This window comes from Ornithodoros turicata, chromosome 1 (genome assembly GCF_037126465.1).
Source record: "Ornithodoros turicata isolate Travis chromosome 1, ASM3712646v1, whole genome shotgun sequence".
In the NCBI taxonomy this organism is placed as follows: Eukaryota; Metazoa; Arthropoda; class Arachnida; order Ixodida; family Argasidae; genus Ornithodoros; species Ornithodoros turicata.
The window spans coordinates 32,682,779-32,706,883 of record NC_088201.1 but is presented as its reverse complement, the minus strand read 5'-3'; the positions used below and the strand labels follow the sequence as shown (position 1 = coordinate 32,706,883).

At 44.5% G+C, this 24,105-nt stretch overlaps 1 protein-coding gene across 1 annotated transcript; it reads right to left on the bottom strand.

Annotated features, from left to right (window-relative positions):
* Positions 1-1,248: 1,248 nt before the first annotated feature.
* LOC135398038 (uncharacterized) lies at positions 1,249-21,556 on the bottom strand. The gene is made up of 9 exons (XM_064629489.1): positions 21,430-21,556; positions 20,473-20,551; positions 11,640-11,799; positions 7,631-7,802; positions 4,873-5,276; positions 3,268-3,300; positions 3,144-3,191; positions 2,826-2,941; positions 1,249-1,363 (listed from the first exon to the last, which is right to left on the bottom strand). The coding sequence occupies exons 3-8, from the start codon at positions 11,796-11,798 to the stop codon at positions 2,843-2,845; spliced, it is 915 nt and encodes a 304-aa protein (XP_064485559.1). The 5' UTR covers position 11,799; positions 20,473-20,551; positions 21,430-21,556; the 3' UTR covers positions 1,249-1,363; positions 2,826-2,842.
* Between the last annotated feature and the right edge of the window lie 2,549 nt (positions 21,557-24,105).

Here is a 24,105-nt window from a genome sequence, read left to right as displayed (position 1 = left end):
TAAAGATTGCCCAAAATAAATATTTTTAGAGAGATTCCCGTTTCTGCGCGCGACACCTTTTGTTAGCCATGTTTCAAAGTAGAAAATTTTGCTCCCACAATTTTAGGAATGTGGCGGCAATCGAATTATGTACAATATCTCACTCGGTAGACGAAAAACCAATAATGTGATACAGAGAAACTGGGAATGCAATATTCCAAAGAGAGAAAATAATGTTAACATACGTTTTACGATATATACTAGCTTGACTGACCAGTGAAACTCGAACTTACAGGAGAATTAATTTTCCTGAAATATAACTGCAGGTGGAACACCCCCTTCCCATGCCCTTCGGTGAGACAAATGCTTATGCATGCGTGATGCATACACATGGTTCATAAAGGAATTCTGGAAAAAATTTTAGGGGTTTACAAGCTCCAACGTGAACTTAGAACTGCTTCTGTGCACCTACTGCTACAGGGAACTTACAGAAATAACTTCAAATATCAAAGCAGTTTTCCAGAGAGCTGTGAGGAAGCAGGTGAGCACAACAGTGAATCCTGAGACATGGAAGAAAAACCGAAGACGACACACACCTAGGTGTCCAGCAACTTCCTGAGACATGGCAAAGGTAGAAACCAAAGGGACACTTATGCAATGTCCTCTCGTAACAATTTCTTTGAATTCCGCCATAAGTCTAGCCACCTGATCGCTAATCCTCTCAAGTACGACAGTCTCACTGAAGTGGGGGGGAACAGTTGTTAGAGGTCGAGAAACTGTGAAACTTGACATCCATGCTTAAAGCCCCCAGTTTTCCACGATGCTTGGAAGGTAGTTTCTGGGCACTCATATGCACACTTCACAGTCACTAGCGGTCAATAAGAATTGAACAGAAAGTGCATGCAGGTGAATGCAGACGGGCACAATGCAGGCTTTCGTATGAACAGTTGCAACATCTAGAAGAAATGCTATTGAGCAGTACTAGATGTGAGGGCATCTACATTCGGTTTGATAAACACGTTTATATAGAACGGCTGGTTTACGAAGCAGACGGAGGGGAGCGTCGTCTATTAAATGACAGTTATTGTGAAGCAATACTTCCAGAATTGAAGGGCTTCCACTGCCTTGAAATATGGACTTTCTGGTTCAGGGGTTTTCACGTGCATCTTGGGCCCATAAACTGTCAGAGGAAAACCCAGGGAACTCCTCATTCCCGCTGATGTAGTGTACCTCTACAGTGTATGTAAAATGAGGTCATATACCATTAAATGTTTTTCACACCATTGTTTATTTACAATGAACAGAAAAAAAAAAGAAAAGAAAAGGAAACAAGCAATAATGGTTATGACTAGAAGAAGGAGGAGTAAATGCCAGTGTCTGCATCCTGCAATAAAACATTTGAGTATCAGTTGCTGAATAAAGTGAAAACCATTGTGACTCAATTCAACTCTGCCTAATCGAGCAAAAAGTTCCCGGCATATAAAACAAACTGCTTTTGTGCACATGTGCATATTTCTCAACTCATATTACTATTTCTCTGTACGGCCTGACTGATGTACAGACATACGGTTGGCCTTTCAGCGGCTTCGCTTTCGCAAATCTGATTATTCATGGTCTCGGTTTCACACCTGCATGCATACATCCATATGCACCTATCTGGAATTCAAAATTCCGAAACTGATATCGCATGTGATTGTAGCGTGTCAAGGGAGTTGTTAAAGGGGCACTAAAATGCAAAAACATATTCACTTCAAATTACGTTACACGCTATGTTAATTTCGTACTTGTTATCATAATTCAAAACGGTGATTCTGTTACGGAACTACAATCGAAATTATACCGGGCTCTTTCTTGCTTCGGCACTAAGCAGTGGAACGTCGTTTCAGCTCGCGCATCGGTGTTTTTAGTCCATGCTGCGCGTGCCACACCATGGAGCATACCCGGTGAAAAACATAGTGCGAGTTGTGAAGCGAACTGGCGTCGTTGTCCGAAGGACATGAAGATAAATGTTGTCAGTGGAACATTGCGAGAACTGTTGTGGGCTACAATTCAGTGAATCGGTATTGAAAATTGCGGCAGTACGCATCATGCCGCGCATATACGGAACACTACGATCGGACCCGTTCCAAATCCACACGGCCACTATAGGTAATAGCGTGCTTCTCCAGTTGTCTCATTGGATGCCGCCAATCTTTGCCTCCTGTGGTTCCCATTCGTTGCCGCCAAAGACGGGTGCATTTTCATTGAGTTTTCCTTCTAAACGGTAGCGCTGTGTGAACTAATTTTGCTTGCATTATACTAATTGAAACACTGACTTTGAGAACTAGTTGTTTTTGCATTTTAGTTCCCCTTTAAGCGGTTCCCCAAAGCAGTGATGGAACTGACATGAAGCTGCTTTAGCACCTTTTACAGTCCATGGAGCAGAGTATACTGACTCCTAATTTCCTTGCATATGGTGTAAGCGCTGTTCTACATCATGAACTTGTTGGCATAAGATTGCATTAAGCACTAGCCTCGTGTGCTTTCATGCAACTAAATAGAAAACATTCCAAACACACAATCCATCATTCATTTAGAGAAAGGACAAAGCACTAAATTTTACATGAAACTCTTGAACATACAGCTAGAAGTATATTTTCTTACATCTTCTAATAGATTCAAGGTTTCAAAAAGTTGGAACATGAGGGACACGTTCAAGCGCCGCTGTGTCTCATCTCGTCTTAGTTTCAGCCATGGTATTGTTAATCCGATTGTCAGGTTCTGACTGGGTCAATGCAAACCTCCGATGAAATTGATAACGATGTTGTCATTGCTGGCTAACTAACCAATGATGTAACCATGCTTACTGGGTGCTGACAGAGAGCTAGCGACCACAGCGATTTTCAAATTCTCTGGATGCGCAGACATCTGGGACGTAGTCCAAAAAAGCATAGCCGCAGTATGTGCTATCTTTCAATATATCCTGCCAAGTGGTACAAATTGTAAGCAGCAAGCTATTACTAGTGCCCTCAAACCACAAAATTATGTATCGTTAACATTTTTGCCATTGCAAATCCCAGTTATTATTGCAATGGTACTTATGTGCATGTGTAAAAGTAAGCTAATGCACTGGCTACTGCCTGGCAGCCTTGTGTTCAAGAGAATTTCTCAAAACTTGAACTTACCTCATCGCCAGATGAGGATGACATGAAGAATGCCTGCTCAAACTCTTCCTAAAAGAAATGGGAAGGAAATATTCAGAAGAATGATCACCATAATAAGCAATGAGGAGAGACAAAATATATTTACCTCGCACCATGGAAGATGGAATGATGGCATATCCTATAATGCAAAGAATTCATTTATCAGTATCTAGATGAGGAAATACAGTCAGTAGCTGATTTTTCTAACATATCAAAGCTACAAAAGGACTGTCCCTGAGACAATGAGACAAAACAGAAATTTCTCTGTTCATTCTCCTTGTCTCGGGTCTCCTTTTGTAGTCATGCACCGGCTTGTCAGCGCCCTACTTCTCCTTTCAATGTCAAAACTACAAAATCAATCCCATAAACATTTGTGCTAAGTCATATGCTCAAGTTGAGCAAGGTTGGACCATTGCCTCAAGGAAATCAAGCTAGTTGTCTATGAGATCATCCACAATACTAAATGTAAACATGCATTTGGCTTAAGGGACATTTGATAGTGCTAGTGATTGCTGGAACATGCAAGCCAAAATTTTTCAAGCACTAAACAAAATCCAATTTGGATTGCAGTATGCAACATTCACTCATATCAGAGTTTTTTACATAATACTTCCATTAAATTCCATCCCGACGAGAATGCGAAATTTGATTGAAATTTGGAGATTAACCAAAGGTCAAATTAAAGATTATATGAAAAAAAAATGAACAAGGTCAATGTCACGTTTATTAGCAAAAATAGCCGGACAGACTGCTGTCACATGAAACGTGCATCTGAAAACATGCCATGTAGAGCACTGATGTGATAGAACGCCAGTTCCAGACACTTGGTCGCCCACACGGTGCACTTGGCAAAATTGTCTTCAGTTTCGCTTCCGACACTTTCCGCACGGCAGGTCGCGTTGCTCACGATATCGGTATCCATAAATGACCCACATGCTTTAACTTTGCTGCCCACTTCCACACAAACCTAACATCGCGAACGGCATGCTGTACGTTGGACTTTTCTTTGGATAGGGTCAGGTCCAGCTCGAAAGGATTTGTACCGTCCACAGCATCCGGTGCAAGCATTACGGGATGGGTACAGATGACAAAACCACACTCGCGGAAGCAGTTTGGTATGTTTCCGGCATCACCATCTCCCATGCACAGGCGACCACGTGCATTGCAACAAGCTATACTCCCTTACCGCAGACCAACACAAGAAAGAAGACATTTCCTCCTTGCCCAGGACGAGGTGGTGGGCTTACCATTGGCTGTGCTGACGTAATGCCAGCGTGCCAATTAGCTATCTAAAACCTCCGCTACTGCCACCAAATGGGTATTGTCGGTACTGTTCAGTCATCATCTGCCATCGGAGCTTTAGGACATCTGATGCTATGTGTGGTACAATGCTGGTGCCTGCTACGCGCACAAATTATACGATGTGAACTGCTTTAACGTTTGAAATAGCAAACTGTTTTTAATAATAGAAACATATGGACATTTGACGAGACCTTTGAACTCGAACGAATTACAGAAGAAAAAAGCAGTTATCAGAAGTCGTATTTACGGAAGTCTACCGTACACTCTTAGTTCCTTAAAAGTGAAGGAACTCTGAACGAAGACAAATCCCACATACCAGAAGACCATATCACAGCCAAGCGCAGCATAAAAAATGTCAGATCATTAGTAACTACACTGTATTGCAGTGAATGGTGAAATGGACACTTACAGTTGCGAATATAGTGTATTCCATCCATGGGTCCCCGTTGAAATCATCCTCATAGTCACCTTTAGCGGGCATGAGGTCTGCAACTTGTGTCGTGGAAGCCTGTGCAGGCTCCTCTTTGATGCTGCGTGCCTTTGCTGCTGTGCGGCACTTCCGAAGAGGCATGTTCCTCTTGGGCTGCTCCTTTTTGAAATCCTCCTTACAGTCACGTTCAGGCTTCATGAAATTGCCATTTTGTGCTGTGCGTGCTGCCTGTGCAAGTGCAGGTTCCTTCCCCACGACACTAGTCCTTGCTGATGTGCGACGCGGTCGAGAAGGCACGATTTGGTAGTTCCGACGTGCCTTTTGCTGCTTAGGTTTCTTTATAGTGATGGAAGCCCTAGCAACCTTGTTAAGTGGATCATTTCCTAAACATAAAGAATGCAGTTGATGTTAGAGGTAATGTCACATGCTACAAACACTGTACTCAATTTGTCAATCAGCAAGTAACTGTCATCATTTCTACTGCTACAACACTGAAGAACTCCAAATGCAAGGAATATCCAGAGCGACTGCTTTTTGTTCTACAACAAACAACGGATGTTTCTGGAAAAATATGAAACGATATTACTGAAAAACCTTTAGTCGTCACAGAAGGCATGTGTGCAAAGACCTCAATGAAGTGACCATCCTAACTGTCTTGGCAGAATGGATGTGCCATGTTGTATTAGGAAAAACAAAAGAAAGTAAAGTTGGTGGTGGCTGACATGTCGCTAATCGTAACCACTTGTCAAGTGTCAGATGGTATCGCAAAGCACGTTAATATAATAACCATTACCGACTATGAAGCACAGGCACAAGGAACCATAGATCTTAGACGTGGAGGTACAGCACCTTTTGAAAACACAGCTTACGGACAATTGTGAATATTTCAAGAAAGGCTTCCAAGTTTGTGTGCTTCACTAGTATGTGGCCCAATCCTCATGCTGCTTATACACAGGCTGGTGTGCATCGCACGATAGTTAGGATGGCATACTTTGTGTGTGCAGATTTTCTTTTGTAATACAGCGCCATCCCATTAATTCAAAATCTCTTACTTCGTACTTCTGGATAATTTGAACTGACACTTGGGTCTCATCAGTCATGTGTATTTGAACGGGGGAAACACCTGGCAATTCGAACATATGAACACGTGCGACAGTTTATTTGAACGACATTGCCTGGCCACACCAGAATATGCACGGACCTGGAGCACACAGCTATGTGCCGGCCAGCATGCTGCTGGCATATCAGGGACATGTTTACCTATTACTTATAAAGGCAATACTTGTGCCAGAGGAAAGGTGTATGCATCATCACACCGTAATGGTGTGCACAAATGTCACTGGCATGGAACAATACTGCTTGCCTCACTGTTTTAAGTGGGATCAATACCCTCCCTGTTGACTACACAGTCAACAAAAAGACATGGATGATGGCTGATATTTTTCTTGATATGAGTTAGCGGGATTCGTGTTTGGGTTGGATTCCGTATCTGAAAAGCGAGGGCACATAAAGGGCACGAATGCAAGGGCACATAGCAGATTATTTCATGAGCCGAGATGTTTTCATGCTTGCTTGTAAATAAATATTTCAGAATATGAGCTTCTCATACTTCTGTCATCCAGAAAGGCCATGACGTGACTCCGATACAGCCAGTATGTACTGCCAGTGCATCAAGCCTTCATTGAGAATGGCCCCTTGAGGCAGAACTCGATATAAATCATCGGTGCTCTTCGAGTTTGAATTAACAGGATTGCTCTCTGCTGTCAAACTAAGAACTTGCTGATGAAGAAAGAAGGAAATCACTGAAAAAGGTTAGCCAGCTGCAGGACTCGAACCCACATCTTCTGGATTGCCATCCAGGGCTCTACCGATTGAGCTAAGCTAACACACCTTTCCAGTGCCTTCCAAGGTTGTGTCATCTGAAGGGACAAACCACACCCACTCACTCATTCATTCCACTTTCACTCTTACATGTTTTCTCACTCACACACACATTCATACGACGGGGCAACGCAAGCGGCATCTGTTGAACACAATGGAAATTAATGTTCTGAGGCAGGAACACAGAAGAAAGGACAAACACACAAAGCCTCAAGTGCCTAAGAACAATTAATGAAGAATGAAAGAAGTCACTGAAAAAGGTTAGCCAGCTGCAGGACTTGAACCCTGATCTTCTGGATTGCCGGTCCAGGGCTCTACCAGCTGGCTAACCTTTTTCAGTGACTTTTATTACGAGTTATAATCATTTTTCAGGGGAATGGGGGCTGTACATTTCCTGTAGGTGTGATAAATATATTAGTCCTATGGGAATCCAGCTAGACTATAGACAGTTTGTCATAATATTTTTCTGTTAAAAGGTATTCATGCTAAAGGAGTTTGATTGTGATTCGTGAAGAGGTCTCATTCCTCTGGCATTCACTCAGAGGAACTTTCACTTTCAAGCACACCCCAGTCCATGGAATGATATTTCAGCATAATGCTCCAGCTCCAAGCATTGTTTATTCGATGGCTGAAGCATATGTCATATTGTAAGCAAGATTGCAGGGGTTGGTTTGAGCAGTTGTGTGGCCCCACTGTGACATCACAGCTGTCAAGAATGCTGTGCTTCTTATTAACTCAACTGGCACAGATAGCTCTTGAGGCACTATGATGCAGCATTCCACTTCCCCACTCAAAACGAAACGTGCAACCAAAGTATATGTAATATATATAAGCTTAGAGAAGGAGGTGTACATACCTTGGACATTCTCATCCGTCAGGATTTGATACATCCTGTATTCGCAGCCATTGGCACCCCAAAGTCTCCTTACATTGCGCAACTTATCCAGAGCTGACCGGATTCTTTGCTTTGCTTTGGACATACGCTCTGGATCATTTGCGTTCCAGCGGCGCTTCTTCACAGACCAGTCCTTAAGAAGAAAAATACAGGGTGTTTTTTTTTATTTGTTGCAGATAAAAATTTTTTTTTAAAAACGCTATGACAGCGGCACAGCAGGGCAGATTTTGTCAGGCACATCACACAGCCAGACAGACATTACTTCAAGGAAAGTGCGAAACTACTGTCGACCCCCGTTTATCTGAATTTGACAGTAATGTTGTTCCGGGATGCACCAACGAGGGTTCGTATCCCATGCTTTCAGCATAATTTAATGTCCCAAAATCCCGGGATTACGTGGGACCAAATCCCAGGATTTTGGAGTAATGAATTTCGGCTTTCTGGACAACGAATATGCGGTCGTACGTGTGAAAAGGAAAGAACGATGTCATACTGACCTTTGGTTTCAAGCAGCCCTCCCCTAAAAATATCATTTGCAATCCAAAACCGAACCAAACCCATCGTCCACAACACATAACAAAGATGTTACCTGCAGACTTATGTGAACCACGCAAGCTATGGCCAAGAACAGCCCTCAACATGAGTCTTCTGATCCATAAGGTCAGTTGCAGAATCTTTCTCTCTCCAGAATTTCGTGTTTTTTTGTTGTTGTTGTTCCTCCATGAATACGTATGTTGAGAAGAAAAAACTGAGACAGCCTTATGAGAAAACTAGACTGGGATGCTCCACACCAGAACACAGCAATTACAGTGGATGAGTAAAAGGGGAGAAGAGCAAAATGCACCAGTTTGCCGTTTTGGGCACTGGGATTCAGATCAGGGCAATGAGGCTTTCGCAGACTCCTGAGGCGCCAACTTTAAAAGAAACAAACGAATGTGGTTGGTGGATTTCAAAGATTTGATTCGCTGTTTTTGGGCACTGGGGTTCGGATCAGGCCAATCAGGCTTTCAGCGAATTCCAGAGGCGCCGATTATTTAACAGAAACACACAAACGTGGTTGGTGGATTCGAATGATTCGATTAGCCGTTCTGGGAACTGGGATTCGGATCAGGCCAATGAGGCTTTCGGCAGACTCTGGAGGCACCAATTTTAAAAAGAACCAAAACGTGGTTGGTGGATTCAAAAGATTCAATTCGCCGTTTTGGGAACTAGGATTCGGATTCGCAAATCTCGAATCCCTGTGTACGATTCGGTTGGCCCATCCCTAATTTTTGGTGTCCCGAGAGATTCGTATGATCAAGATTCTTCTGCATTCAAGATGACAGTTCCTGCATCTGGAATGGTGAACGGACCACATAAGCGAAAATTGTGGGACACGCTCACTATTTGTGCAGCGGTTGCCCGTTTCCCGAAGTGGAAATTTTTGTTTCCTGTTTCACTCCTTTTTCCAGGTCCAGTTAAAGTGGGTCATAAGTAAGGCACCGGGTTTTCCACGATTCTGCGGAATTCTTCGTTTGGCACGGAACTTCACGAAATCCCCCTATTTTTAGGGGTGTGCGGATATTAAGAGTTCTCGAATTCCAATCAAATATCAATCACTCATAGTATTTCATTTGCGAATCGAATACCCAATATTCGGATTTCCGAATATCCGACTATTCGCCGAAAACGAACGACACCTCCTGAAAGTGGGCTTCACCTGAAGCTTCCCTGCATGGGGGGAAGCCTGCTTTACGAACCTGCCCATGCTGCAGGACCAGCACAGACAGCTTGTAGCTTAGCTTTATTAGTGCACACTTCCTCTGAGGAAAGGGCGGGGTCCCTCCCGTGGGCAGTTTAGCGGTGGCAGTGGGGGACCTTGATTTGATGTCTGGGAGTTTGCCTTTAAAGACTCTGAAATAATGCCTACAGCCTAGAAACAAAAAGGGTGTCCTGTAACTTCCAGAGGGCATGTGTATTGTAAGCTCCTTTCTATAAAGTTCCTATAAACCCTGTAGACGCTGAAAAGATTTTTCAGCAGGTATAAAATGATTGCAGGTGACAGAGAAAAACACAAGATATCATGTATGTAATGCTGAGCCACAACAGTGCTCTCAATCTGTAATTTTATAAAATATTTTTGTACCCACATTATCCAAGAAAATAAAGTGTTTTCCATTTCAAGCAGCCGTTGACTGCTTGCAGCGGAAAATCGCAGAATTTACAAGTCGGTGCCGCAGAATTTTGAATTTGCTGCAGCAGAAAAACCAGGGGCTTTAGTCATAAGGAAGAAATGAGTAATGCGTAGTCCTTGACCTCCACATTGTGTCATGCGCACGTGGTGAGTTGGCAACCGTTCGGGACACTCGCTGGCTGGGCATACGTCGTCCGAAATATCGAACAGGGCTGTACGTCGTCCGAAATTTTGGACGTTGTTATACATTAACCCTGTGGGGCCTGTGGCCGTTCCGCGAACGTGTCAGAATTAACGGTCAACAACTGTAGCTGGAAAAAAAAAAAAAAAAAGAATCCCAATCCAGTCCCGGGATCCACATTTAGAAAACCCGGGCCCGGGATTCCAAACCCTAGCACTAACTGAACACACATAAACTGAAATTGAAATTGTGTACCTTCAACGAATCTCTTTCTGCATTGCAGACAATTTGCATTTTGCCATGTTTCTATTGATTTCAACTACCCCCGTGTGGTCCCACAGGGGGTGTGTACAAACGGTCGTCCACAATTGATTGAGAGGACTGGATGTAGATTATGTAAGAACGCGTTGAAGGGACGTATTGGGCGGTCGCGCCCTACTAGTTTTGTGTGGTAACTGCGCCAGTGGGGCACTGAATGTGGCTATAAGTCGATGTGTTTATCATAGTGAGGAATTGTAAAACGGTTCCTGGCAGAGTACTCACCATTTGTGAGAATCATTTCATGGTCCTTTCAAAGGGGGAGCACCACAAACACTCTTCGTTGCAATATATATATATATATAAAAAGATTTGCTTGTGAAGCACGGGATTGCCGGGTTTGTGGATGCTATTATCAAAAGTTTGAAGTATGTGTTTGCCTTGCATTCCTCATAGCATTTTTATCACTCTTGTACATGCTCTGCTGTACATTACAAGAGACACCTTGCTTCCATCATGACAGATAAAATTGCGTAAACACAGGCAAGCTGGATGATGTACTCCATAACGGCAAAGCTGAGCAGGGCAAAAAGATAGACAACACTACACAGCTGTGCAGTGTTGTCTATGTGTTTTTCGCTTGCTCAGGTTTGCCGTTATGGGATTCTGGCATGACTTATCTTTTGACTGGCATCTCAAAATCCACTTTTCTCACTCCCCTCACTGCTAGCGACAAAACCTCTCCTTTGGACACTAAGTGTAAATTTTTAATTAGCTTTCTATTACTAAAATACTTGTACAGTAACTAATGTGAAACCTCCATATCATGCTAGACTCTAGTACAGCAAAATGCAGATACTTAGGAGCACTTTATTGCAACTTGATTTCTGCAAAAGGTTTAAGGATTCTAGCAAAGTGCAAGGGAGTTGATCCCTACAGATTTCATTGTACATCTCCTTGCTGTTGACATGCTCATATCTGCCGTGCAGCAAGCTGTATTGTGGCATAATACAGTCCCACAAGGAGTATGGCAGCGAAAGAACCTTCCTGTGCTGCTTTCTGAATTCCCTTCAGAACTAAAAGTTCTACAACAACAGCACAATGAAATAAGACTGCAATGGGCGATGCAGCTCCAGAATGTGTGTTTTACATTTGTTTATATCTGTTTGTTCTCTTTGAAGTAATGAACCGATATAACAAGTTTAGAAATGCAGGACAGCAAAGCCAAACCAGAAATGAATGCTTGGTATGAAAGCATAAGGAACTGTGCCATTGTGATGAGGGAGGGTGTACAACAAGCGAGCCACTGCTCTGCACCCTGCATGCCCCGGAGACAGCCATAATAAGCAAGCACTCACCTTGAACACTGCACCTCTCTGTTCCTTCCAGTTTTTCTTTCCCTGATGCTCCCAAGTGATTTGGAAAATGTTGGCTTCTTTGTTAACCCAGTACAGCTGACACCCATATGTTCCATCTTCCAGGCTGGGAACCAGGAAGTCTCTCAGGAGAAGCGGCATACTACAAGGGGATGGAAATTGAGCATTATGTCCACAGCAAATCGGCTCCAAGTGTGCATCATGCATGACACTGCTGTTCCAGAGGCCTAAACATGCACAGCTAGACAGAATGATCATTATTTATGTGGCATACTTCTTTGCAAATCTAGTAGGCGTAGCACTCACTCACACATACCAAATAAATAGATAAATAAAATGATAGTGCAGTATTGTGCACAGATCAAGTTTTTGTATTGAGGCACTTGCTGATACCACTATGTTCTTAAAAAATAAAATTTGGCTGCAAAGTTTACAAATGTGCCCATTCAACAGCTATTCAAGGTAACATATATACAATGCTCTTTTTCATGCAGGACATCACAATATTATTAGAATGCAAATCACGAAATCAGAATTTATCCTGAACACCTGCAACTCTTCCCATGCTAAAGAAGTACGGCCCATTTCCTTCTGATGCATAGGAGGGAAGATTCCCATAGTACATTTTTCGTGCATTCATAAATGCTGGCCGGTACTCAAAAACTCATGTTTGCGGCTGTTATTGGCGTCTGACATTGTCACCTTTGCACTGGCATAAAATGTAATGAGAACAGTATGTAACTTGGCTTGTACTTGTATAGGGATGCAATATGTATGCAACCATAGGCACCGACTGCGAAGAGAAAAGGGGGGGGGGGGGGGCTCGCCCCCTCTGGTAAGTCTGCCCAGCTGACACTCAAGATGAGGGATATCCTAAGAGTCGCGTGTTTCATACCAGTAATCGTGAATATCCTGTAAGCACGACACAGAATTCGCGACACCCTGTCCAACCTCAGTGTAGGAAAGGGTGGGTGCGTTGTGCCTCGTCTATGTATGCAACAGGCCAATACTTGACAGAACTTATGTTCTGAGGCTGGAACATAAAAAGGATAAATACATACAAAGCCTCAAATTGCCTAAGAAATTAACGATGAAAGATGGAAGTCACTGAAAAGGTTAGCCAGCTGTAGGACTCGAACCCACATCTTCTGATTGGTAGAGCCCTGGACCGGCAATCCAGAAGATGTGGGTTCGAGTCCTACAGCCTGGCTAACCTTTTCAGTGACTTCCATCTTTCATAGGCCCCCAAGCAGCACAATGTACTGAAAGTCGAGTGCAATAGGGGTGGGCAGTATGTGTCTTATCAATGTTCTTTAGCTTCACGAGTCTGTTCAAGGCCTTCCACCTCCCCGTCCACCCCTAATGCACTCGACTTTCAGTACATTGCGCTGCTTGGGCCAGTACTGCCACTGTTATGCTCGTCACATCCGGTTTCGACCTGGATGCCCCGCGTAAGGCAAGACGCCGAATGCCAGCAAGTGGATGTTGAGGCCTTCATATCTGCCTGAAAACGTTGCGCACATGCTGTGACCTTGGACGCGCGTGACGAAACGCTCGCGATAAGTCCGCTCAACCAACACCTCCTAGATAGCATCAGGCCTGCGCCCCACGTGACAAGCGTCACACACGAAAGCCTGCTGTGGATGCTGCTATGACGTCAATGAAAGAGCGAACACTGGAAAAGCTCGAAGCAGGTCGCAAAGCTCCCGCGGTCCTCCGGGAGTTGGGCAGTGCGCAGGCCTTCTACTATCTAGGAGGTGTTGGCTCAACACGCACGCGTCCCAGTGTTGCCACAGTACCTGCACCCGTATGTTACACCAACACTGCCTCACGAGTTCCGATGTTGTCGTTCTCTGTGCTTCGTTCGGTTCAATGTTATAGAAATGTGCATTAAGTAGATGCTGTCAAGAATATTTGGGCAAGCTACCCACACGAAACTACATCTGCTGCACGAAATAGCAAGCGAGCTTCTCTGAGACACTTTCGCATTATTCAATCCTCATCATTCGTTTTGAAAACAAGACAACCAAGTGCCTGGGCCCTTCCTGCTCCTTTCTGCTGCAACAGAGACGTCGCGTTATTCTCGACTTCGCGATGTTCAGAATCACGCCCTCGCCGCAGCGTGTACCGCAAACCGGCGCGCAAGACTAGACGCAAATAGGGTGCATTCTGTTTTGAGGAACACTAGGCGACAAGGTGCTGCAACAAGCACAAACCGCATGAAATGCTGCGCTCGCGCGTTCCATGTAACTAATAGCAATACTTTGGTTCACGCTGTGAACCTGTTGGACGGATTGCATTACAAATCTGCCATGCAGCTGCTGGCCGGGCTGGGTTTTCGGCAGCCGGGTATGACCCCGCGGCTTTGGGTACGGGGTCAGTAAATTAAGGACTGTGTAGCGCTCTAGTCTCGTCTATTAATCGTTCCCCGCGCCTGTAATTTTATCCGCTTCAGTTGACGTTATGGATATGTCCAAAAATACCTGCTAAACATGCAGCCAAAGACAACAAACACAAAAAAAAAAAAAAAAAAAAGAACAGGTACAACGTCGCACCTGTGTCTTGGTGTTTGTTGCCTTTAGCTGCATTTTTAGCAAATACATGTACCAACGACCCCAATTAGCAACACTTGTAACAAAAATAACTGACTGAAGGCTGAGTGAGCAAACGGAGCGCTGAGCACGGACAGAGTGAGCAAGCGGAGCACGGAGTGAGTGAGTGAGTAGCGGTCACGAGTGCCGACCTCAAAGTGCTGTCATTACAAGAATGTATTCCACGCTAAGGCAACATACTGAACAATACTGAGTTCTAGTGCATCGTACGCTACCGCCTTTGCATACGTAAGGACGGCATGGTAGTTCTGCGCAGTGCGCGAAGCTGTTTTGCGCGTGCGCAGAACTACCAAATCCATCCCTTACGTACGACAAGGCGATAACGTACGATTATCAACCTACAACCCTACTTTATGGGTCGTGTAACCATTCTTGTAAGCTGCTCTTTGGCGATATACTTCTGGTAAAACGTCGTTTGGATTACACCACACGAACCTTAGGCATTGGTTCCACCAAAGGCCGTTTTAGACGCGTTCCACAATGGCGGGACTCGGGAACGCACATCACCCTGACTGAGGGCCAGGTGTGTGCCGCGAGCTTAGTAGATCGGAATCACTCTACAAAAACGATACGATAAAGGAAGCTGACAAATCAGAGGACAGTTAGGCGATATCAGACAGTTCAATGGAATGAACGAATGGCTTATCGTTTCAGAACCGTTATCGCGAACACCATCAGTAATACCCTACCACACTAGAGATGTGGCTTCAAACCAGCGATTCTACTGAATTCCGATTCTCTCGATAGTTAGACGCCTGTCGATAAACATCGGTGGTATCGACAGCTCCAATGCTCTCGCCTAAAATGTCATACGTAGCACGAGATGTATATTTCCCCCTGAAATAGAGGATCTGCCAAAAACTCAAATTGCAGCTTTTTGGAATGCCACAGGCGTATCCTAAACAAAATTCCTGCTTACCTCGTGCGTATGAAGCGACTTTAACAAAGAAACATTTGCTCTTAAGGGAGATACGCGTTTCAGTCAAATGCAACTTAAAGATAAGCGCGTACTGATGTGAAGCTTACCACTGTTATCTCATAAGAAAATCCTACACGTGACACCACCAGTGCCCGATTAGAAAAATGGCAACGCTAACTTGGCGGCACTAACTCGCTGCGTAATTACTGCCTATACGGTAATCCAATGGTTATCAACACACAACACTCTCGTCCTACCCTTCAGTCCTCAACAGAACATATAACACACGGGAACACTGACCGATAATGATTGTCTAGTTCATTAAATTAGGAAACGTCCACATGAACGCGAAGACCAAACTGTAGAATTTGTTGGACGCGGGCACATACTGCAAAAGCAAATGAATTATACAATAACTTACTCAAATGGCTCGATTCTTGACACGTCTGAAACTGTGCTATATTTCGTCCTGTTGTGAAAACAGACAGACCGTGGACAAACGCTTGTAAGAAATTTCTGAGACGCTAGCGTATCGCTTTCCAGACTCCCTGGGGCCGGTGCACGCGCTCCTAGGTTTGAAACGGGCTCTCTCTCCCAACGCTCTCTTTTCTATTTTCCCTCTCTTCTGCACGAGCATGGAGACGCGTTTCAACGTGGTCTGTGCAAGCTGTCGGAACAAAGAAGTCCTCGAATAGGAAAGCTTGTGAAATATAGATGCCCCGCTAGCAACATTCTGCGAGGTTTGCCAATAAAGTTTGCAAACTCAACGCTGCGTTGGTCATGATGTCAGCACTACATGGACAGGTCCCGACACTTCGATTACCTCGTCGTGTTGGCAATTCATGGCAGGATCTTTCTTATCCAGAGCACACACTTCATTATTCTTTCTACTATTTATTCTACTATGACGCTTGGTCGCAAAAATGCCGCAGTTTGAACTAGGATAGCTAATGAACATCAAATTCGAGTGAAACTTGGGAAAAGGCGGAAGTGAAATTCTGGAAACGTTATGTCAAATGTACGGACTAATGCTGGATAAAATAACGTCAGTTAGCAAACGAGCAAAAGCTTCAGCAGAGAAAATGGGCGGGATCATGGCAGGTGAATTCCGCCGTAAACCAGCAGAAATGACATTGCGAAAGTTTGCCAAATTGTGCGTGACAATCATCGACTGTATAGTAATATTATCGTGGCATTACTTCGCGAGATCGTGCCTAAGGTCGCGGTGGCCGATCCGTGCATTTTGCCCACATAAAAGACGGTAACATGCGCAGTGTCTCGGTGCCGGCTGGATGTTCAAAGAGGATGACCTTGTTCCAACTGCAGTGTGGCGACGGCTTTCCAATGGTTCCAATGACAACGCACGGCCACGTACGCTGAGCTCAGGCAGCTAATCCGTTTACATGGTTATCTGAAGATTAGTGTAAAACCTGGAGTGAAAGAAGTTCGCAAGTTGTCGGAATGGGGGGGGGGGGGCAGACGCATTGCTTTTTGTATATTATTATTATTCAGTATTAGCGCCGCGAAGCAACTGTGGCTATGAGCGGGTACAGATGTGGATTAGATGGAGAGAGGACAGCAGGAAGGTGTGGGGGGTACAGAGGGGGCATTGCTTTTACGGCCGCATATTAATTGTCTTGCGAGCTAAAGCTACGAAATAGCACCACGAATGATCATCATACAGTCGCATTGCATAGCCACACAACGTTCGACAACCCCTAGCAGCACAATGTATTGAAATTGCGAACGCATAGGGGTACATCAAGGTCGTTTTCTTCGTGGACATCTAGGCGAAATGGAGCACCGCCTCTACTTCCAGTGGTCAACTCTGGGAGCTCTGGTGGAAGGTCAAATGACCATGGGTTATGCAAGGAAAGTTTACTTTTTTTATGTCCATTTGCGGTGTGAAAACTGGAGGAAATGCCAGAATTGATGGTTAAGTGAGCAGGAGAGTTTGCTTAGTTAATAGTGAATGTTTACGGCCGAGTCACTCGGACCTATACTGATTGGTCGTCGAGTCACTCTAGCCTACGTCATTAACGTGGGGCGTTGACCTGCGTCCCCTGTGAGAATGTACAAAAACGGGCAACTGTTACATGAGAACACGGACCAATGTTACTCTGGTGACCATCGCTTCCCTTGTTTTGTAAACAAAACATGGGTTTCTTGCTATGAGGTGGTCGTGTGTGGTCGTGGTGATCTGCTAAGTTTGAGTGCCCGGGACGCTACGTTACCAAATGAAAAAAAAAACTACGTAACGAACCACATCTGTTTTTACATGTGCATATCCAACGGAAGCCACATATAAACGCACAGGTCGCGTAGGTACACTAGTTGCAATGTAACTGTACTGATGCGGGAGCGTGGCGCTCTCGCTTTTCAAGATGGTTGACCTCGAAACCAATGGAAAGCATGCAAATAGATGAAAACGTAAATAGAAAACAGTACATGATGGCGAAATTTTTCTGTGGTACGTAAATACCAAAACAGCGACGTTTCGCGTGTTTGGAAATGCTCTTCCAGAACAATTGCAGCGTACCTCCACAAAACAATAAATAAATGCAGACCTCGCGTAAAATTAAGCTTGAACAGTCGAAAGGTTGTTATAAGGATTTATGCAGAGACACCCCTTGTCTTTCTTTCCTGTGCACCCCCTACAGAAGTGCCTTTGTTATTTCAGCATAAGATGCATGTTGGCAATAAAGCTGTTGCAAGGATACTGTAATAATGAGCCCCCCCCCCCCCCCTCCCCGAATTTATTGTAACAGCCCTCTGCGCTCGCGATTCTGAATAAACCACTAGGTTGAACGTTTGTGAAATTTGGAGTAGATGCTGCAGAAGCACAGCAAAGAGAGACTCTGTGGTAGCCAGAAGCGCCCCGATGACACGGACGCACCTAAGAGGGTGCATGCACAGCTTGGCTGCTCGAAGGTATATCCCCCCAACTCATAAACAAACAAAGTAAAAACAGATGTCGTAGGGTACTGTCATCAGTGGGGTTAAAATGCGACCGCCATATGCGCTTACGCACTTGAAAAACACGCATTCATTGACTTGAACTGAGTTCTTACAATTAAAAACAGATGTAGCTAGTTGTCGTATTTTATCTCACTCTGATGCTTTCTAAAGTTGTTTACACACACACATGTCGTCGTGTTTACGTCTCCACCCAGCATTGTCGATCCTCCTCGAGGCACCGTCCCGCCGTTGTGATCCGACCTGTTGAGTGTTTCAGTGAATCCTCGGGGTGAGGGGGCTAAAGTACCCTAAGACCTCCCTCACGCTTCGCCCCTGCCTATAACAACTGGCTCGGAGGAATTGCACGAACATTGCTCCTGTGCAACGTTGACCCCGACCCGCGGTTTCGAATGACACACAACCGCCTCATACAACTAACTTTGTCTGTCATCCATAAGCTCGGCTGAATGTTCCTTCCGGCAATTGCTTCTCAAACCCAGGAAAGTTTGCTCTCCTAATTGTAGTGGGAGTGCCGCTGTACTACAGGATGTGGAACACATCCTTCAAGATGACAGAAAGTACGTGCTCAACTGTGTGTTGGAGGTGGCATATCCACGTGTCGTTAATGCTATAAGACTCGAGATAAATCACCACACTCGTAGGTTATCGTTCTGAGGGAACGAAGGACGATATAGCTGACTGCATTCCACCCTTACTGAGATGAATGAATTACCGCACTCCCAGATTTTTCATCGGTTCAACCAAGCTTTCTTTTCCTTTCTAATTCATCCGTTCAACAAATTTCTAGGCCTGTGCGAATTGATAATTTTAAAACCGAAGCGTATAGTTATACAGCCGAACCAAACACCTCGATTTACGAACCTTCGCTTTACGGACGGTGCCATTTGGGCCAAGACCATCCTCGTTTCTAACCTCCCCCAATTTAAGAACTATTTTTTCGGAAGTGTCTATAGTTGTGTTCAAGCTAAGAACGGCATTTTCGGTGCCGCTTTTTCTTCGAACTTTACTTTTCTTCTTTTTCGAACGTTGTGTGCAGACTTTCTTTAGGTCATATTTACTTTTGACAAAGGTTATTTGCAAATGTAATAAGATTTTTTTAAATAAAATTGTACTTCAGGCGCCGGAGATGCCGAGGTTAAAGACGTCTGAAACGCGATGGCAGAATGACTTGTATGATGACGCAAAACATTAGTGCCTATTATTGCGCACCCCTGGCTGACACAGAGTTTCTTCAGCTTCCATTTCCTTTGGGTGCATAACTTTGCATGCGACGTGTGTACGAAGTATTTAGCTACCGAAGCTAAAGGCAATCATCTGCGCGAACTTCGCTCCCGTGGCAGGATTACTGAATGTACGCAACAGGCAGACATTGACCGTGACATTGACATTCTCATTCGGCCTTTGAATACAGAAATAGATTTTGTGTTGGCCAAGCCCAATGGCATTGTTTAGAATCCAACCGGTGGAGCGAACCGACGAGGTAACAATGACAACTACTAATGTCTCTAAATGTCAATCTTATATTACATAATGGATATGTACCTTTCTGCGCAACAGAACACAATGTGTGAAATGGGCAAACTCTTTCTCCAAGAACTGCTGAAGTTTATCGGGCGTAGTAACGTCAACGTCAACGTGCGGATGACTGCCTTTAGCTTCGACAGCTAAATGCTTTGTACACGCGTCGCATGTAAAGTTATGCAAAAAAAAAAAAAAAAGAGAAAAAGGAGGTTGAAGAAACTCTGTCTCAGCTAGGGGTGGGCAACAAGAGGCACTAACATTTTGCGTCATAATACAAGTCATTCTGCAATCGCGTTTCATTTCGGGCGAATATAGTAGATGCCTTGTTTGTGACCAGACATTTGTGGGGCACGGGCTTAATAGTGATAAAAATCACCGGAGACACTCGGTAGGTAGGACCATCCCGGCAAGTATTACGTCATCTAAAGTATCATAATGCATGTAATGCTCCTATTTCGTGTATTATAATACCGACACAAATACATTCAGAGGGTGAATATTATAATACATAGTACAAATACAGACGAATTATAGAAATAGTATTATACAACAAAATATATTACGAAAGCAACGTAAACAACGAGAATTGGCGAGGCAGACCACAATTAGGGACGGCACAGACAAGTAAGCTCCAAAAGCCCAGAAATTAACGAATTCAGCACCTCTTTTCTCTGGGTTGTTTGAATATTACGAAAACTGTACCACCCCTGGTATCAGCTAGACCAAGAACGATCGCAGCTTTCTACTCCAGAAAGCCAACACTGGGGAAGGAAGACTGACCTACCTGGCACGGACGAGTCGGGTGGCGATCACTGCTCGGAGCTCCGATATTGGTAACACGATACGAAGGGCGCGGTTGCGAACTGCAAAGTGAGGAAGGTCCAAGTTGAGACCATCATAACATATGAGAGGACCATCGTTGCGGTTGGGAGAGAAGGACCACCGTGGCGAGGATGTTAGTGTTCTTCCCCATATGGAGACAACGCAACTTTACGACACCAGTGGTGAAGAGGAACACGTCTGGTAGGATGGGATTATAGGTCGCCATGGGCAAGCGAGCCACTTATACCGTGGGAAGGTTCGTTCGGCTGCCAGTGTCTCGAAAGGGGTCACTTGGGCGACTGACTGTCTGGGAGGAAGAATGCATTGCCTTTTTCTTCCCCAGTGCCTCCCAAGGAAGTGGGACGTTGTTGATGGAAATATGGATGTCAGTTAGAGACTTCTTTTGTGCCCTTCACAGCACACAAAACCATGGCTTCTAAGGAACACAGTTGAAAATGCAAAATACCTGCAGATCTTCCCGAATAATAGAGGGTGGTCTAACTGGAAATGACATACATTGCCGATCTATAACTAGACCTGCTGTTGGCCCGCTAGTTCTTCTTCCTTCAAACCGGAACTTTACACTTCTTTACACATCTGCTCTAAAACGAGACCCACTAAACCATAGGAGGACCCTAAGAAGGAACCAATTAATTTTCTGGGTTCCCCTTTTTGCTTTTATACGTGTCTACATAAGCAGCCTATATAGAGGCACCATCCGCGGCAGCCCCTCCATGAAAGCTGGGACCACTTCTTCCGGGACTATTCTTTCCGGGATAATTTTTTTTCCGGAACCCATGTCTGTGTGGGTTTAGGTTTAGGTTTGCCTATTCCCTTTGGGCCTATTCCGCGGGGGACTGCTGCCGGTAGAATGCGCCGTCCGGCTTCACCGCTTCGACGATATGCTAGCTGACTGTACCTTCACGCAGCCACAGTCCACATCCGTCTCGTGACCTCCGAGTGTTGCAGCGCAGGAGAGCAATAAGAATCCCACTGTTCACCTGAAATGAAGGACCTTCGAAACGCAAAACAAGATAAAGATAGGCGTCAATTTCGGAGGCGCCATCCGGATGGAACCCTAGAACCCTGAGCTGCGGGAACTAAACTGACTAGGATTAGAGACACGCAGCATGCTGGCGAGATGCGCCGCCACCTGAAACTGTTCGCTCTCCCGATTTGTTGAAATTGGGAGACATAGAGCGTTTTTTTTTTTCATGTTTAATTGAGAATGCAATCTACACGCCATTTCAACAACAAGAACAGATAAATGAATGATAATGAATGGGGAAATTCGCCACATGAGGTGCGGCCCACTACCCCAAGGCACAATGGACAGGATTTCAATGAATAACACAAAAGCGATATCATTCGCTGCACTAGTTCGCTAGTGATATCGTTCGCTGTATGCTAGTATTTTTCTCCTGCTGATCGGACACAGGTTTTAGTTTTACAGTTGTCCCCTGCATCTTTTCTGTGTCTATGTTTATGGACAATAAAAGCTCTACGCCCACTCATTCATTATTTCATTGCCCTTACAACTCCGCTTCTAGTTGCTTCGCGGCGCTAACACGGAATAAACAAACAAATAAAAATACAACTCCGCTTCTGCTGAAGATACGGTTCATCGAAAGTAGTTCAACAGTTCAACAAACAGTAGTTCAACAGAAAGTAGAAGAGAACAGCTGCAAAATCTTGGTCTGACCAAGACTAGCATTCAGGTTGAGTTGGGAAACACACCCGACTACATCCGACGGGGAGGACCTCGATATTCCCGGTTGCAAAATCCCCGATCTCGAAATTCACAAGGAAAATCAAAGAGAATACTCGATTGCTTCATAAGATGATATGCCGTGTTTAGAAACACGACATCACGATTTAACCACTCAAATTCATGGGCTTTCGACGTTTGTTTAAGTCGTTTTCGCGGACGAAAGCCACATTTTAGCGGCCGTTAGGCTTAGCAGGGCGGACACGACGGAGCCCCGGAGCAGCACGTTGGTCAGGCTCACCGGACAAACGCTCACCGGACAAAAGCTTACCCATTCAGCGTCGAAGCCGGACAAAAGCGGACCGTGCACATTTGCAACGGCGTTTTCTCCCCGTGCGATATATATTTTGCGATTGCATTATGAATGATTAATAATATAAATTGATAAACTACTCTTCAATTGAGGTTTTCCTAGAAGAACTGAAATAGCAGAACTGTGTATTACGTTTATTATTTTATTTTCATCTTTTTTTACGCTTCAGAGGCGGATGCAGCTTCCCACCGCTTCTTGGTGCCTCAGGAGATCTCCATGGTTTAAATACAGGGTGTTACCCTATACTGTTCCGTGTCTCAGGTTTTATCGACGTTTTACAATGTACCAGCTCGCCTGCACCCTTGCACTTCTAGAAACGCATATTAGGCTGGTATCATCTCATATGGCCCGAGCGTGCGTAAGGCCCAAGTGATCAGAACGCCCAAATGTTCATAAGATCCGAAAAAAATTAGGGCTTTTTGAACATTCGGGTCAAATGAGCAGGTATCATCTCATATGGCCCGAGCGTGCGTAAGGCCCAAGTGATCAGAACGCCCAAATGTTCATAAGATCCGAAAAAAATTAGGGCTTTTTGAACATTCGGGTCAAATGAGCAGGTATCATCTCATATGGCCCGAGCGTGCGTAAGGCCCAAGTGATCAGAACGCCCAAATATTCATAAGATCCGAAAAAAATTAAGGATTTTTGAACATTCGGGTCAAATGAGCAGGTATCATCTCATATGGCCCGAGCGTGCGTAAGGCCCAAGTGATCAGAACGCCCAAATGTTCATAAGATCCGAAAAAAATTAGGGCTTTTTGAACATTCGGGTCAAATGAGCAGGTATCATCTCATATGGCCCGAGCGTGCGTAAGGCCCAAGTGATCAGAACGCCCAAATGTTCATAAGATCCGAAAAAAATTAGGACTTTTTGAACATTCGGGTCAAATGAGCAGGTATCATCTCATATGGCCCGAGCGTGCGTAAGGCCCAAGTGATCAGAACGCCCAAATGTTCATAAGATCCGAAAAAAATTAAGGCTTTTTGAACATTCGGGTCAAATGAGCAGGTATCATCTCATATGGCCCGAGCGTGCGTAAGGCCCAAGTGATCAGAACGCCCAAATGTTCATAAGATCCGAAAAAAATTAGGGCTTTTTGAACATTCGGGTCAAATGAGCAGGTATCATCTCATATGGCCCGAGCGTGCGTAAGGCCCAAGTGATCAGAACGCCCAAATGTTCATAAGATCCGAAAAAAATTAGGGCTTTTTGAACATTCGGGTCAAATGAGCAGGTATCATCTCATATGGCCCGAGTGTGCATAAGGCCCAAGTGATCAGAACGCCCAAATGTTCATAAGACCCGAAAAAAAATTGGGCTTTTTGAACATTCGGGGGGGGGGGGGATATATTTATTAGACGAAAAGGAAAAAAAACCGGGGAAAGGTCAGCCACACGGGACGTCGGCTTGCTATTCCAGAAATAAGAAATAATAATAAATAAATAAAAAGAAAAGATCAGAATTAAAGAAAGAAAGAAATAATAATAAATAAATAAAAAGAAAAGATAAGAAT

Excerpts from the sequence above, each read along its gene's own strand:
- LOC135398038 (XM_064629489.1), bottom strand. The coding sequence starts at position 11,798 with ATGCCGCTTCTCCTGAGAGACTTCCTGGTTCCCAGCCTGGAAGATGGA. Across the intron at positions 5,277-7,630 it reads GACGGATGAGAATGTCCAAG|GAAATGATCCACTTAACAAG; the intron begins GTATGTACACCT and ends CTTTATGTTTAG. Across the intron at positions 3,301-4,872 it reads AATACACTATATTCGCAACT|GATATGCCATCATTCCATCT; the intron begins GTAAGTGTCCAT and ends TTTGCATTATAG.